This window comes from Oenanthe melanoleuca, chromosome 1, assembly GCF_029582105.1.
Source record: "Oenanthe melanoleuca isolate GR-GAL-2019-014 chromosome 1, OMel1.0, whole genome shotgun sequence".
Taxonomy (NCBI): domain Eukaryota; kingdom Metazoa; phylum Chordata; class Aves; order Passeriformes; family Muscicapidae; genus Oenanthe; species Oenanthe melanoleuca.
Window position 1 is genome coordinate 27,359,556 of NC_079333.1, and position 17,289 is coordinate 27,376,844.

The 17,289-nt window shown below is 44.3% G+C and overlaps 2 protein-coding genes across 3 annotated transcripts in view; one reads left to right on the plus strand and one right to left on the minus strand.

Moving 5' to 3' along the window:
- The window catches only part of FAM131B (family with sequence similarity 131 member B), a 31,494-nt gene extending 21,796 nt beyond the window's left edge, over positions 1 to 9,698 (plus strand). For both annotated transcript variants that reach the window (XM_056504689.1, XM_056504698.1), the window contains 3 exons: positions 232 to 429; positions 749 to 892; positions 1,285 to 9,698. In XM_056504689.1, coding sequence (XP_056360664.1) covers positions 232 to 429; positions 749 to 892; positions 1,285 to 1,832 — 890 coding nt within the window. In that variant the 3' untranslated portion in view covers positions 1,833 to 9,698. The remainder of the gene's footprint in view (positions 1 to 231; positions 430 to 748; positions 893 to 1,284) is intronic.
- Positions 9,699 to 14,533: 4,835 nt separating this feature from the next.
- Positions 14,534 to 17,289, minus strand: part of CLCN1 (chloride voltage-gated channel 1) — a 36,975-nt gene continuing 34,219 nt past the window's right edge. The window contains 3 exon segments of the mRNA XM_056504325.1: positions 14,534 to 16,384; positions 16,386 to 16,628; positions 17,115 to 17,201. Of these exon segments, the coding sequence (XP_056360300.1) occupies positions 16,229 to 16,384; positions 16,386 to 16,628; positions 17,115 to 17,201 (486 nt within the window). The 3' untranslated portion in view covers positions 14,534 to 16,228.

Below are 17,289 nucleotides of genomic sequence, written 5' to 3' on the forward strand. Positions count from 1 at the left end.
GGGGTAAAAGGGGGTTCCCCCTTTTCCTCCTTCTGAGAGTTTGTCCAAGGAAAGTTGGAGAAACTCCCCTGGAGAGTGATGCAGTGAAGGGTGGGAGACACGCAGCCCTAGTCATGCATCCTGTCAGGAAAGGAGGGGAGAAGCTGCATTTCCCAGAGAGGTGAAAAGCGCGCTGAGAACGCTGGGGCTGTGTAATAGCCCTGCCTTGTTTCCCAATGTCTGGCCCCTTAGGGATATCCCGCAGCATGAAGGACCACGTGACGAAGCCGACGGCCATGGGGCAGGGCCGCGTGGCGCACATGATCGAGTGGCAGGGCTGGGGCAAGGCCCAGAGCCAGCAGCAGCAGCACACGCATGAGAGCGCGCGCAAGGACGCCGACGCCTACTCGGACCTCAGCGACGGCGAGAAGGAGGCGCGCTTCCTCGCAGGTGCCCTGCTTTGGCACCTGGGCTGGGCAGGGCAGGGTGCCCCAGGGCGGGATCCCCGAGAGACTGAAGAGCAGGGGCTGGAGAAGAGCACTCGGGAGAGGCTGTGTGTTTGGGTGGCTGAAGTAGAGGGAGACTTGATGGCTGGGATGTTGCCAGAGGAATGGGAGGTGGAGAGGGTGAGGGCCAGTTGTGGGTGATGGGTATTGCTGAGATAGGACCAGGGTGGGACAGTGTGACCAAAAGATAGGGTAAAGGATGATGGCGAGAAGTGGAGACTTGAACACATCTTTGCTTCCCTTCCCTGTCTCCTTCGGCACAGGGGTGATGGAGCAATTTGCTATTTCTGAAGCGACTCTCATGGCCTGGTCCTCCATGGATGGTGAGGATGTGAGTGTAAACTCAAATCAGGACAACCCAGCAGGCAACTACTCTGAGAACTATCAGGAGCTGATGGAGAGCCAAGGTGAGCTCCAGACAGCCCCTTTCTGCTCTGGTTGTCATGTTGGTCTCTTTTTGCTCTACCCTGTTTTATTCTGTAACCCCAGTCAGATCTGCTAGAGTCATCCCTGTTTGTGGAGCTGTCCAAAGAATCTAATCTTAACAGGGAGTCTCCAAAGCCCAGTTCCTTTTGCCTTTTTATAGAACAACTGTGGAAAGCTACCAGCTCTTAGAGTCAGTTGTGGGTATAATCAAGGTCACCTGCCGAGTGCCCAGAACTGTGTTTTCTCTTTGCCCTGCTTCCCTCTAAAGGATTCCCGCACCCTGTGCAGTACAGTTCCATGCCCAGGCACACAGGCTACCTGGCTGAGCCAGCTGGGTGTCTGACAGTGTGTTGTTTGCCTCCTTTGCCTGCAGAGCACATGGCCCAGACGCAGTACGATAGCTGGCCCCATTCCTACGTCTCGCAGGGCATGTACTGCTTGGGCTCGTCCGACGCCTGGGAGGCCAGCGACCAGTCCCTCATCGCCTCCCCAGCCACCGGCTCCTACCTGGGCCAGAATTTCGATGAGTCCCAGACAAACCTTCAGGAGAGCATTTTGCTTCAGAGCAGCTTTCTCCAGCAGCAGCAGCTGCAGCAGCAGCAGCGGCAGGAGCAGAACTTCATCCAGAGCACGGGGCTGGTCCACGTGTGGCCCCTGCAGACTGCTCAGGGTGGGGGTGGAGCTGAGTCCAGCACGTACATGGAGGACCACATTGAGGATGAAGGGAACCCACGGCTGGAGAAGGCTCCTCTCCTAAATAAGAAGCCCTCTCCAGAGGAGGATGATGCAGTGTGCCGGGACCTGGAATCTTTGTCTCCTCGAGAGGAGATGGAACATGCTGCACTGAGCCGCAAAGTCTCAGATGTCACCTCCTCTGGGGTGCAGTCCTTCGATGAGGAAGAGGGAGAAACAAACAACTGATGCTTTCTGTGAAGTTCTTATCACTGCTGAACAAAGAGAGGGGTGGCAAGGAATGCAATTACAGGGATTCTTCTCTCCAGTTCCCCATATTTCCAAGCAGACACACCTTCCATTCCTGACATTTAATTATTTTTTTAAACGAGGAAAATCTCAAAATGATTGACACATAAAAACCTCTTCTTCCCCTCCCCCACGGACATATATTTTGGATTTTCATTGCTCTGGGCAACATGTGGTGTGCTTGGAGAGATCTGGATTGGTAAATAATTTCTAAATCTTTTTAATACAAAGTCTTGGCTGTGGATACAAACTCTTCTGGTACTGGGGATGTGGCTGATGAGACAGGCTTGGTGTAGGGAGCAGCTTTGTGGCTATAATTCATCTTGGCAGAATGGATGTTGGTCTCTGGACTTGGGCCCCTTTGATAGAATACATGAGTATAAACTGGTTTAAAATGAAGGTGTGGCTTTGCAGATCTAGATTGCCCTAGTGTTGCAATTGTGGCTGATGCAGAGGATCAGGCTGTGTTCGATACAGACCATACTGAGATGAAATGGGCTGTGTGACCAGATCCTCCTCAGTAGCACCTTGATACAGAGCTGTAGGTTTGATGGATACAAACTGCACTCCATGGGCCCGGGCTGTGCTGCCAGTGTGGCTCTGTGGGCACAGCTCTGCTGTGGCTTGGGAGAATGGATACAGATACAAATCTAACCCTGCTCTCAGATATTCATGCTTTGGTCTCTTTCATTTATTTGTTTTTCTCTTTGACATTTCTGCCTTCCCAGGAGCTGGCAAGAGTGGTGTGTCCTCTTGGCAGTAGGCACTGGAAGCCAGTGGAGAGAACATTTTCAGCTACAGAGACAGTCACTAAAAGCTGACTCTTGCAGGGGGCTTGAGGACATGTCCATCTTGGTGCTTGCTGCTGTGTCCTTCTGTCTTTTCCTTGCCAGCAGAATGGGGAGACCCAGAGGGTAGGCAGCAGGTCCAGGAACAGTGTGTACAGATATGAGATCACTAGATACCTAGTTTACATCAGAGTTTTCAGGTTTTGTGCTTTTTTTTAGCCTTTTTTATATGCTGGATAAGTGTTCATAATGAAGCAGTTAGTAATGGGAAAGGCCTGTATTCCAGTCACGACTTAACAGAAATACCACACCTTTCCCATTTCTGCCACTACTGCAGTGCCAAATATAGCTGGAGGAAAAGGGGTGAGAGGAAATTTTCTCCTCCTATTTGTCTTCTTCCAGCATATGTTTTCTTCTCTTGATTTCCTACCCCCAAGCAGTGTAAATAATGCTCAGCACTTGATCTGTTTGTTTTTCCCTCCCATCTCTTTTTTAGGTATGGAGAAAGCTGATTTCAGGAGTTTTCCCTATTTGTACAGGTTATATATTTTTTGTTTAAAAAACATGATTCTCTGATTAGGGGGAATTTGGTCTCTTGCAGTTCCTTGACATTTTTTTACTGACCTTCTTTTGAGAGGGAGAGGTTTTGAAAGGAAATTGTTTCCTTTCAGCTCACCAGAAAAAAAACCAGGGACAAAAGCAAAAATTGTACAAGGTTATTGATTTTGCTGGAGGACTGAAGAGAACCAGCTGAGATTACCTAAGTGCTGAGTTTTAATTGCAGGACCTCTTGCAAGGAAGCATCAGCAGAGCATGGATGTAGATCAGATGCTCAATCTGATGAGCTAGTGAAAGGAATTTGCCTGGACACTGCCATACTGTTCCAGGAGCAACTCTTTCTCACTTACTCTGACTCATATTTGCTCTGTTTAATTCATGATACATTTGTCTCTTCTTTGCCTCCTCTTCAGGCTTGGTGTGTTTTTTGATGACAGGAGAGTGATACATGCTTCTTCCCTACTTGAGGTTTAGTTTCTGGAAATTTTCAGGGAAGAATGTAAGGTGAATAAAATGTGACTGAAGGAATATCACCGAGTCTCAGAGTTCAGACAGCTCCTGGCAAGCAAGACAAATGATGTCCAGGAATTGTGAAAAGTAGGAATGGGGCTCTCAGGAAGAACTTTACCCCACTCAGCTTTTTCCCACTGACACAGGCAGCTGCAGAAAGAGGGACTCCTTTTCCAAGACCCAGGTCTTTCCAGCCAAGTCTGCTTCAAGTAGATCTGTCTTCCCTCTCCACTGCACCTCTAAATGAAAGACCTCTGGGATATTTAAGTAAGACTGGTAATTTGGAATAGGCAAAAGAGAAAAGTTTTAGTGACCCATCTTTTTTTATGTGTATGTGTTTGCTTGGTCTTGCTTCTGTCTTTCTAAGGAGGTCACTCTTCTCCTGAATGATGACCTTTCAATATCTCTTCAAAGATGTTTACACATTCAGGTACTAACCTCCCCTGGACAGCAAGGCTTGATAAAAATCTGTATCTCCTATAGTTCTTGCAGGGCCAGTGGTAGTTCATTGTCCTGAACTGGCTTGGGCCAGTTGTGGAGCAGGGCCTGGGAAACCACACTAGCCAGAAAAGGGAGATGGGGCAAGTGCCAATAGCACCTCAGCAGATGAGTAAATAAGTTTCAAGCTATTTTTATTTCTATTTTAAGAGGTCTTAAGGGAAACAAAAATGGTTGAGTGCATATCTTTGTGGGGTATTTGGGTGGCTTGTTTCTTTCTCCAAACCATTTTGTTCCCGTGTGCCTCTCTAGGACCAATCTGGATGTTTATGGTAACTTTCAGAGTAGCTTCTAATGATCCCTCTCTGTTGTTTACAGGACTGGGACAAGTGGATCAACTTGCCCAGGGCTTCTTTAATATGGATATGTGGTACATGTACTAAGATGTCTGACTGATGTCTAAAAGGAATCTCCATGAAAGATAGTGACAGGGAGTTATCTACATAGGGAAAAGTATGAAAAAAATTACCTTACAGAAAATTCTGTGGAGTCTAATAGAAAGAGAAAATCTGAAGATTCTTCTAGCCTCTGAATTATATTCTGCTGTATAGTTCCATAACCTGCTAAAAACCTGTAGATAGCCTCATTCTTTGTGGATACAGACTGGTTTGAACACCACTCTCTGTAAAACCTTTCCAGCTTACTAAATTCTGTTTTGGTTTTTTTTTTTTTTCATAAATGTGTTAACATTCTGTGAATAATAAAATTTCAGCCTTTTCCTAAAAGAAAGAAAAAGGCTATTTTTCATACCTCTCCACAATCCAATAGAGCTAATTGCTAGGGGTTTGACTAGAGAGCAGGTCTTCCTGTCCACACTTGCCACCTGACTGAGCAGCCTGAGCTGAACTGGAAAGGCAGTTTGAATGTCTTTGAAAGTGGAAAATTGTTTGTATAATCTGGCCTTTTCTTATGTAACAGGCCTGCTGCCTGTGTATCCAATATCAGAGAGAGAGACCTGGAACCTACTGTACGTTTCCCAGAAAAGCTGTTATTATATAGATACACCTATTCAAGCATATGGGAGGCACAGGTGCTCTGTGAGTGGAATTTGGCCCGCAGTCTCCCTTTATCCTGGTGAAGAGGGATGAGTTGGAGAGAGTCCAGCCAAATAGTCAGAGCCCAATTTGTGTTTGTGAGGCTGTAAATAAGAAGGAAAGGTAATCTCAGTATCCCTGATCTGCAGTTACTGAGAAATTGAGCTCTGCTTCCACAAACCCATTATGAAGCAAAGCTACGCTACAGAAAATTTGGGATATTCTTGAAGTAGTGAAGGTGGAAGATTCCCATCTTTCCGCCAAGCCTGTCTACAGTAGGAACTTGTTGAAATTACTGTGCTAAACATGAAAGAAGGCTTAAACAGAAGTAACCCTAATTTTAAATCTTCTGCTGAAAGAAAATTCTGATTTGTTTCTTCTCCCATGATTGCTCATACCTGATTAGTTATACTATTTCATAGGTTTTTCTTTTATATAAATCTGAAGCTTTCTTTACAAGCCTTCTGTGTTCTGTTCAATTCCATTACCTCAGGCTCTGGGTCAGAGAAGTTAATCTGCTTCTTTCAGTTTTATGTGCCTCTAAATTATCATTTTCTTTTGGGAAGCTGCTGACAAGCCATCCGCTTGCTTTCCCCCTTAAAAAATGGCAACATCACATTTCAGGACAGGCCTGCTGCAGAGAACAGAGTTTAGCCACACTTCTAAACTCATCCAGTGGTGAGCTGCTTTGAAGGAGGAGGAACTCTGCTCACCTCCCCCAACCTGTGGGCAGCTGCTGATGCACAGCTGGCCCACACCAAGCCAGGGGCTTTCACCCTGCTATAAAAGTGAAGATGGAAGAGCTGTGAGCAGAGGGAGAGTGCTGTTCTCAGCAGCTGGCCTTCCTTTATATCAGGTTAGAAAAACTGGGAAAGTGCACTTAGAAATGGCATCTTTGTGATGAGTCTAAGCTGCTCAAAGGAGCTGTCCTGCCTCCTCTCTTCCATCACCACCAGCTCTGTACTTCTACTGCCTAAAAAACACCAGCACTAACACTCATTTGGCTGCTCAGGAACTGGCCCCATTGAAAACTAACCCAGTCCTCTACCTAAATAAAGGTTTCAGTGGGATGAACTCTTCATATTGCTTCTCTTGGTGAGACAGGCATCACTGAGGGCTGGTGAAACATGTAGATGGTCACGTGGAAGACTAGTTGCAGATGAAACTTAAATTGGCTTAAGCTGATTATTCCCCATTGTCTGCCTTAGTGTTTTCCTTGGAATTTTTAGTATGCTCTTATTCGATTTGGTCTTTGTTATTTATGCCCTGTTGTTTGCCTCACTGTTCCCTTCCACAGGCCCCTTTGAGTTAAACCCTGGAAACTGGGCAGGAGGACATGAGTAACTTGATATATGCATGAAATGAATAAAATTACCACGCACAAATCGTGTGTGCACTCAGTGATTACACTCTACGGCAGCTAAAGATACTGATAAGTCTTGTCCTGTAATTGCAAGAGGGGAGACTTGTTTAAGAGTGAAGCACAGCTGTTGGAAGGGATATTTTCCCCTATTTTCAGGCCAGTTCCAGTCTAGTGTGAGATGCAGAAGAGTACTTCACTCCTAGGCAGAACCTGCTGTACTGTGTACAGCAGCAATGAAAAATGTTAGTTTTAGCCTGAGAGAAGAGAACAGGAGAAGGAAAGTCATCTCTTTGTGTGACAGGCTTCTGCACCACTGTGTGTGGCAGAGGGGAAAAGACGTGGAGAGAAAGGCTTGGAAAAAGGTCAAGAAAAGCTTGATGTCCTTTGTTTACACAACACAGGTAAGAAGCTTCATGGCAGACTCCTGGTACAGAATTGCTATACAAGCTGTAGGTCCAGGATCATTCCAGCTTATGGTACTCCTTAGTCCAAGCCATGCCCTTTTTTTTTTTTTTTTTTTTTTTTTTTTTTTAAGGCAGTGATAGGAAAGTGACCTCCCTGAATCTGGGTACCTGCTAGCTTTCATTGTCTTAAAAACAGTTCACAGTGTGCTTAGTTCTTCAGGGAAATCGTATGAGAAATACACCAAATAAGAACTTATTCCTTGCCCAAATGAAGTTAGTGTGAGTTCTGATCTCACTGGAAACCCAAAATACCTAAATTCAGCTTAGTTTGCCTTAACTGTTGTATTGGAATTGCCTAGAAGGAGAAGCAAACTCAGATAACCTGCCTCTAAATGCTATAAAAAGCAGAGCAACATTGGCAAAGTCTAAGCTCTTCCTTCTAATTTCTCCCAGGTGGATTTAGCATTGTTCCTTGTTAAGACAACTCTGGCATATCTTTTTAACTAACTGTTTGACCTTTTCTGAAAGAAAAGTAGAAAAGAAAGGAAAGAAAAAAAATTAATTCATATACAGAGATTATCAGCAACTTACAACTGGAAAAATGTAGATAACGAATACTTTCATCTTTGATTTTCCTCCCCTGTAGCAATCTGACAGGGAAAGATTTCTATGCCATGGCTCAGGGAAAGGAAAAATAAACAGGGAAAATGTGAGTAAAATGGTGCCTATTAGAACTAAATGTATGTGTAGGACAGCCTACAGTCATTAAAGCACAGTTTCAAATATGATTGCAAGCTGTAAAGTCAATGTCAGGTGCCTCTTTTGTACCATGGGCTTTTCCCAGGCTAAGTAGTAGTGAACCTGTGCAGAAGCAGAAGAGCTGCACTGCTGTGCCAGATCAGTGTCTCTCTCTGTCTCAGACTATGCTCTCCCAGCAGCTCCATGGATTGACTGGGGTAAGGCATGAGGTTGTTATGTTAACAAATGGACATGGAGGATCTGCACTTGGAACATCAGGGTCTATATACATCCTTGCACTGACATTTTTCCCCAGCATAGGCAGATCGAAGTGTTATTTTTTCCTTGTAAATGAAGAGAAGCTCTATGATTGTCAGTGTTGGTCTGCACAAAATAAAAGAAATATGTGATATTTTCCGGTGCAGATACACATTGTTGGAAGAGGAAAAATTTAGTCAGGCTGTGATTCTGAGAAAGAGCATGTTTACTAAAACTGTAAAGACTTCTTTAAGAATGTTCTCAGTGCAGATACCACAGAATCACAGAATGATTAGAAGGGACCTTGAAGATCATCAAGCCCAACCCCTCTGACATGGGCAGGACTTACCTACTGATGTGTAGTAGCTGCCATTTTCTGGGAAGAGAGGGGTTGCAGTGTTCTGTGGAAAGAATGCTCCTATTAGGTTCTTCCTCATCTCCTTCAGCTGGGGACATTTTAAATGCCCTCTGAAATCTAGTATAGTTTTTGCTTTCCTGTAAGGGATCAAATGTCCATGCTTGCAAAAACATCTAAAATGGCTTTTCTCCATTATGGAAACAAGATTGTGCATCAAGATTTGCTTCTAATAAGATATAGGCATGTAGTCCAGATTCATTGGCCTTCTGGATTCATTTTCGTTAGGCATGGAAATCCAGTCATGATTGGATTGGAGGCCACAAGGTTAAGAACCCTCTTCCAGAGCTCTGCCATGTTCCCATGAGGCAAGTGTAGGTGGATTTTCCTTCTTTTTAGATACTGCATGCTTGAGCAACTTAGCAAGCAAAAAGCTCTTTTGCAGGTATATATTCTTGTTTGGCTTTAATTTTTCTCCTCTGATTTGTGGATGTTGTGCATGACTGGAGGTCTCTGGGAATCCCTACACTATAAAATTGGAACTCAAAAGTAATTTTACAGGGAACAAGATTTCTCCTGTTTCAGCTCTTTTCAGACGTGAGTGGGTACAGCAGAGGATTTGGGAGGTACGAGGGTGGTGGATGGGAGTCTCAGGGGTGGCATGCAGAATGGATTCCTGAAGCATGTGTAAAAATAACTAAAGGTTTACAACTAAATGTTGTATTCTCAGTATCTGAAACTACTTTGGCATAAGCGTATGGGACAATGGAGGTTGCTGCAAAGCAATTTTCAAGGGCTTCCCCCAAGCCTGTGCGTGTTTTCTGGAGCAGGGAGGCTGCGTGGTGACTATATGTATCCTTTCAAGCTAGTGTTTACAGAGGTGCATTGATGTTTGGGGAGAAAGTACTGAATGGAACTAAAACAAAAAGGGACCCACTACTGAAAGCTTTCCTCCTTACGTTGTCCCACAATGGCCCTTAATAACTAAAAAGAGTCTGATTCGCCTTTGGTCTTCCAGCTCCAAAACATGTTTGCCTGAAAAATTTTGTTGGATATACTTCGCATGTTTTGATAATGTGACTTACGAGATAAACACTTCTACAAAGCTATATATAAATACATCCATGTGCAACCACCTGCATACATGTGCACACATTACATATAGACTTAGAGAACTATATGGCACTGCACACCTCCATGCCTGTACGTGGCAGCAACCACAGTAGAGGAGGGGAGGTAGCTCAAAAATAGCATGTACAGTCCTTTATGGAGTTGTTATTAAACAGAATGTGGTCTTGCCCTCCTGGCTGGTGGAAGTGTTTTATTTCTGTGGGACTGGTACCAGGGGAGTTGCGTCTGAGGAAGGAGGATCCTGAGAAGAGGGGGTGGGTTTCAAGGAGATAGTCTCAGGGACCACATTTAAAAGGATCCATGGTGGCTTGGGGAAGCACCCCAGAGTGGGAAATACCTGATTTCTCATTAAGAAAGAACATCACATGTTTGTCTATACAGGGCTAAAATCTGATGTGTGTCTGTGACTACCAGGACATGAATCCTAGGCCAGATCTGAGGATAGAAAGCATCATATCAATAGAATCTTCTGATTTAGCACAGTGAGTTTTCCTGTTCTACTGAATAAGCATATTCCAGGTGATATTAAAAGTTTTGTCCCAATACTGGTGAGATGCAGACACATCTGACTCAGAGTTGGACAGAAATTCCACAACAGTCCATTAGGACAGGACACAGAAAGGTGTCTGATGCTTGGGTTGTAAAAGGAACTGACATTGGGTAGCATGACTCTGGGTTCACATTTCAGTTTTAAATGCTTCTTAGCTCACTGTCCTCATAGCAGATTGGGGAATTGGGTCGACCCAGAGGGAAAGAAACATCTCTGCACTTCCAACATTGTTGTGTCATTTGCTTCTGATACAGGACATTAGGCAGATCCAGTAGCTGTTTGTTTGCCATATAAGACTTCTAAATTCTAGCCACAAAAGGTATTCCCTTGTCAAGATACTTGTGCTTTTCAGACTCTGGTTCTTCCAGGAGCTAAGCAGTGTCTCTTGCCCTGCTGATCTTTGCTTTCTCTGTTCTGTTTGAATTTAATTTGCTTCTTTCCAGTTTACCTGCTTTTGCTACCGAATAGATTGCCACCCACCACTTGGTATGTATGTCTGCATAACTATGTCCATAGAATTAATTGTGACTTGCATAAGACACACTTACTTAACTGCTTTAGGTTTTTTTTCGTCTTTTTTTGAGGGTTTTAAAATAATTCTTTTTTTTGATCCTTGTAAGTCTTCCCTTACTCTCTCATGGTTTTGTGTGTGGTTTTTGTTTTTGGGTTCTTTGGTTGTCTGGTGTTTTTTGTTTATTTGGGCTTTTTTGGTGTGTGTGGGGTTTTTTGTTTTGTTTTTGGTTGGTTGGTTGGTTTTTGTTTGGGTTTTTTGTTTGTTTTGATTTTTTTTGTTGTTGATGTTGTGTTGTGGGGGTTTTATTTTTTTCCAAATGGCCTTTAAACTGCTTTCTTTTTGAAATGTAGCGTGTCAAATGAAATCAGTTATTCCATGTATGTTTAAGACTTGAGTCCCTGGGAAAACAAAATGTCTCTTGTCCTGGAAGTCATACCTCTGCATAGGAAAAATGTCTTTTTTACTTAATTTCACATTATGCTGCAAAGATGGTGTCCAGCTGCTGCAATGCTTCACCTAGAAGAACCCTTTTGTCATCATACTGGGTTAGACTTACCCCTGAGTTAAGTTCATCTTCTCTGGATTTAGCTGCTTAGTCCCAGCACAAACCTCATTCTGTGGGATCTGCCTGAGGCTCTCATCTCCACTTTCTGCTTATTTCTCTGTTTAGACTAGATGGCAAACCTGCCATATGTTTGTCTCATGTTGCTGTTTTACAACACCTCATATGTTACTTCTAAGTGACTAATGAAAAGGGTAACTAAAAAAGGCATACGAGCATTCTTGCTGTGCACCTCACCAGATCTCCACTTTGCCAGTTGCAAGGATACTTTCTACACGGTTCCTCAGAGAGATCCTATCTTCTGTGCCAGAGAAAATGCAAATTTGAGTTAGGCATAGGATTCTGTGGCATGCTTGGTCACAATCCAGCCATCTCAGTTCCCATTTCTTGTCACAGCCCATTTGCTTAAGTGCACTATAGAAGTTTGAGGGGGGAGAGAAAAGCAGATTTTTTTTCCTTTCAAATGTATTTCTCATAAACCTTCCATTACTGTCTTTTGCATTGTTTCTGTGGGAAAAACTGAAAAGCTTCTAGCTTGAGTTTATGTGACTTTAATTCTGAATATATCTCAGTATGCCTTGTAGCTTTACCTTCTGTTCTTCAAACTGAGTAGCCATTCAGTCACATGCTAGCAATACTTAGATTGTTGTTCCTCTAAAGCAGGCAATTCATATTTTCATTTCTCTGCATTCTGTTTTTTTTATGAATTTGCTCCTGGACTTTTCCTTAGCTGGACATTCTTCTCCATATCGGGTGCAATTCTTCAATTTGGCTAGAAATGTTCCTATGCCTGGTTTTACTACACAGCACAAGATGTTTGCACTAGCAGCACACTAAAAAGGCTGGGATGGGAGCAAATGCTCATTTGAAAGTCCAGTGCTTGAACTAGTAGTAGGTTTGGGTGAGACTCTACCTGCTTTAGCCATCTGGTCCCAGCAGTGTCCACAGCACTGCCTTGTTTGTCTTACAATGAGGCTGCACTGGGACTTGGTGACATCCAGCAGGCTGTGGGAAGGAGCTCAAGGCACGGGAAACTGATTTGGAGAGTTTTCTGTTACTGCACAGCTGTGATTTGACAGAGGTGATGTTTGTATGTGTGCCTGAGTGCAGGTGCACAGGGTTGTCTGTCCGGTGGCATGGGGGACACACAAGAACAGCCTGGGCTCACAGTCAGGACCAGTTTAAGCTTAGCTCCCACAAACACAGCATTAAAAAGTTTTGCTTCATGTCTTGAGACCCTAACCCTAATGCTCATGCATGGCTTTTATGTGTAAATTTTAATTACTGGTCTCCAGTGTTGATTAAGTTTTTATGAGAGCTGTGCCCACATATTTGCTTATGTGGCCATGAACATAAGTGAACATGAACATAGTGCTTGCTGTGGCTATATTTTTAATGGTTTGTTTTTAATTATGCCCTTTCTGGGTTTGGACTAATTTGGCAAAGAGGGATCTTCACTTGGTTTGCTGGTTATTGCTGGTCTTGTACTCTTTGGCCAAAAAACACACACTTCTATACAGTATTTGCATAACTGGGCAGAAGGGAGATGTTATTTGTATAGACTCTACCTGTCTCTCTGTTTCTGCCTGTACTAATTGTTTTTGTCCATAGGCTTAGAAAACTAGAATTGTTTTAGTCTCAAATAATTTGGCAACCAAGAATGTTACTTTGTTGAGGCAAATCTTTCTTATTGATCAGAAGTTTATCTCCATGTCTTTTCTCCTTTATTTGGCTCATGGCCAAGTCTTTTACGTAAAGTCCCACTTGTTGTCTTACCAACCTTAAGTTTTCCCTATTTTTTTCAATTCCTTATATTGAAGCATTTAAAAACAAGACTCTGCTTTCACCCTTAAGTGCCATGTGGAAGGAAGAGTTCAGTTTTTTGCTAGATGTGGATTTCTGTCTATATGGGGAGGCCTCACAGTTGATACAAATTCTGGGGATATTTTAGGTTGAGAAAAAAATTACTTTTCCCTGTAGCTAATCAAGTCTATGGTATTTGGATAGGATGGGAGATGCAGGTTTTAGAGTGATAGATCAGTGTGGCTTTGTTTGCTGGACAAAGGTTTCAAGTTTAAACTTTGAGGAGGTTTACTGGGATAGCTTAAAGTTCCCTTGACAAAGGTAGGCTTAGTATTATTTTACTGCACATTTTGCACCTATTAATGTACTTGGCATCAGGTCAGTGAAGATTTTACTGATAAGATGGAAGTGGAAACAACTTTAGCCTTTGCAAGCCATCTTGGCAGAGTGTTTTTTGTCCCCTCCTGGCTCCTTATGCATTTTGATGTATGAATCAAGGTGAGAAAATGGTGCAGATGAATGCTGCATCTGTTCCATGAGTGGAGGCAATACCTGGAATGGATCTTGAATAGTGTCTACAAAGAGCAGCAGTTACACCCACCTTTCACTCCCCCCCTTCCCAGAGAGCAATCCCTCCTCACAGTAACCCAGGGACAGCTAAAGGCAGCAGGAATGGAGAGGTACCTGTGTGTGCCTATGTGGGCACACAGGTGTTCTCTTGCAATCTCAAGTGATGAGCCTCAAGAAGCTTTCCAGGTTAGCCAGGGTTTCATTCCAAGCTCCCCAAGCCTCTCCATGTGCATCATTTTTGTTCCAGCTCACAATCTGTCTGTCATGACTCACACACTCACTGGCTTTGATTTAGACTCCCATCTGCTTTCTCAGCCAGTACATCCCAGTTCTTCTGTCACACACTGTAGGAGAAGTGTGGGACTGGAGCAGAGCATATATCTGTATTCAGGAGAGAGAAGGGGGAGGTGTACTGAAAAGTTTCTCCTTGTCTCATCTGTCTCAGTGGAAGCATGTGGTTAAGCTGTAAAATACAAGTCTGTGCAGTAAGGCTGGGGATGACTTGGAGAAACTCATCCTTCTGGAGTGTGCTTAGACCCTCAGAACAGGTTTGGTCTCAGTGTTGTCACTCACTCAATAGTTTTGCTTTCGTAAAAGGAGTGTCCTTTCTCCTCTGCTTATATAAGGGACTATCACAATTCCCTGAGAAAAAAAAAAAAAAAGAAGCAGTTGTTTTGCCTCTTCTCTGCAGGCAGTGGAAGGTGACACAAAGGTAGTGGGGAGGCTCTGCTGGTGCCTGGCAGACACAAACGTGCCCCTGTGGTGGATGCAAGCAGCTGCTGTGTGCAGGAGACTTGCCCTCAGATCACCACTGTCTCCTCACAAGGACAGGGTGGCTCCTGGAGGACAGATGATCATTAAGGCAGGGAAAGGCTGTCCCCAGTTAGCTTATAAAGAGTGATCTGGTGCCAAAAACAGAACAGATCTGGTGGGCTCTGAATTCCAGACGGCAAAAATTAATTTCTCTCTCTTCAAGAGACTAAATGGGGAAGATTTCCTTCTACTGTAAGCTTGTCACAGACTCTCCCACCATAAGCATCATCAGAGAGGAATTGGTGCAAGGTCAATCCTTGGAATTAAAGCCAGGAGGGAATTTTCCTTTGGTGACTGGGTTAGAGGTAATGATATTTTTGACTTGCTCCTGAGACAGCTTATGGAAAATCACGTGTTAAAGTAGAACTGGTCACTCTAAGTTAGATAATGCTTTACTAATATCAGTAAGGGGAATGAGAACACCCCTAAGAACGTATTTTCAGAGCCTCGATTTCTTCTCTGTTGCTAATAAGTGGAAACACATCTAATAGTCTGTTTGGGACTGCATCTAAGTGCTATGAGCCACCAAAAATATGGTAGAAAGAGATGTAGACTGTTAGAAGAAGCTGCAGAATACACAGAATTTGGTTTTGCCTGTTTACTGAGAAGACCTCACAAGAGCGGTGAATTAAAGCAGCATCTTACCTTTGGATGCCAAGGCTTTGCATGCATGACACGAACTGACAAGACGTGTTTTTGCAAGATGCAGATCTGCTCCAGATTTAGAACTGGAATCGAGAGGGATGCTGCAGACAAGGGTTGAGGTCTCTGCTGTTAGTCACAACAGAGACAAGCTGGCAAAAGTGAGAGCTGGAATTCTCAGATCTGAGGTATGCAGAAATATGTGGAAAGTAGGCAGGGTAGAATTACCAGGGAAGAGAACTGGAGTTTTCAGAAAGAAGCCTGTTTTCAAAGTGTAGAAAATGTAGCTTCCCTCTGCTGTATTTCTTGGCAGCCTGCTAACACTCCATTTTTTTTTTTTCTTGAGTTCTTATATTTTAAGACTGTAACTGTGGAAAATTGTGAACAGCGATTCAGAGAGACAAACACAATTATTTGAAATATAGGTACATATATGCTGTTTTACTCCTCTTCCCCCAGCACTGAGGATGCTCTTACTTAAGATTTTCCCATTCTGTTTTAAAATTCCAGAGATGATGGGAAAACAAAGAAGCTTTTCTCCCTTCCAGTGTTTTCTAAAGCCTTGGCTGAATTCAAGGCATGAGACATATACCAAATATTTTCCTCCCATCTGTTTCTAGAGCATGGCTCAGCTATAGGACAGAGGAGAAGCTCCTAACTGCATCCCCATCCAGGAAAATCCCAGAGTAATAATTGAGAAAGAATAAAAATGTTCTACATGGGAATGTTTGGCGGGGTGCAAGGTAAGAGCCAGTGAAAAGGAGCTGCAGTAACAAGGACAGGGTGGCAGTCAGAAGCAGCAGTATGCTTCCAGGCTGGAGGTCTGGCTGTGTTACTCTGCTGCGTGCAGGCCTGGTGTGACTGGAAGGATGGCACCCATGGTGAGTGAGAACTGATCCTCCACCTTCACATGGCAGATTGACCCAGAGCATCCTGACTGTGTCCAGCAGTATCCATGTCCTGTTAGAGTGTGCTCTGCCATGGCACAAGCCTGAGCACTGTAAGCCTGCAGTCAGGCACCTTGCAGTCCACATCTGTCGCCTGCACATGCCCGAATAGTGCAGCAGCCTAACAGTCTGCACGGAGGGAAGGCAGCAGAAGAAAGGGTCAGTCTGATGTCCCTCCTGCCAGCTGAATCATTCCTCTGTGGGGATTGCAAAGAACATCCAAAAGCTTCTCTTGGAGGAGCAAACACAAGAAGACTGGCTCACTGAAGAGTGTGATGGACTGCTACCCTCACACCAGCTATAAACGAACATCCTCATCCTCATCTTCATCTTCATCCAGGTCAGTGGTGCGTAGGTTTATGTCCTTGAGGATGTCTGAGATGTTTTCAGCAACTGGCCCTGACAGCTCCATCTCTTCCAGCTCAGTATCCGTGGCACAAGCGGAGCTGGGGGACTTCCCCCTCTTCCTGTGAGTGTGAGGGCTGGGGGGAGTGGGAGCAGGGGGGCAGAGGGCTCTCAGTGCCCGGGCTCTCGGCTGCTTGCTGTGCTGCCGCCGTGCCGTTGTCTTCCCGGCCCCACGCCTGAGCGCCCTGCCCCGCCTTAGCGCTGGCTGAAGCCCGGTTGATGTCACGGAAACTGGCCAGGGGCGGTCGGAGACGGACCCCAGAACGGGTGGAACCCTCTATTGCCTTCTGGAGCTAAAAAAAAAGAGAAAAATGTCAGGAAAAAAAACATGAAAGGGATGCTGGCGCAGGCCTACCCAGCGTAAAGGGATCACAAATAGAGTCACAGCTCTACCTCTGGGGCCTGTGGAGATAATCTTTCACACTGGTGATGTAATGAAAAATGTCATGGTAAACAACAAATTCCACACCTCTTTCAGAAACAGTGGTAGCCACTCAGTTAAGAGTGGCTATTAAGTCTCAGTTAAGAGCCCTACACTCATGAAAAAGATGAACCTTCTAACACCTCTGGAAGCAACATTTGCTGCCTCCTCTGAAATGCAGTCATCCATTCCTATACATACTTCCAAAGAGCTGACTCAGAATTCAACTCTGGACTGGAAATGTAGCATTTGCAGTTATATATATTCCCAGCTGGAGCTTGCAGCATCTGTGAGTTATTGCAGTGATCCACAGGACACTTGCAGTTATTTAAGAGGGTGGCAGAGGATTTGTACTCACCTCTTCCAAAGCCAACACTCCCCTCAGCTTTCCCATGCTGGTTACATAGGCATGGCTGAGGCCCAGCAGTGAGAACAACGTGTGTGTCTAGGAGAAAAACCACAAAACACCATTTCAGGAACTTTGGAAATGGGTAACACAGAAGTCGGTGCTAGAGCTGGGACTCAGGATTTAG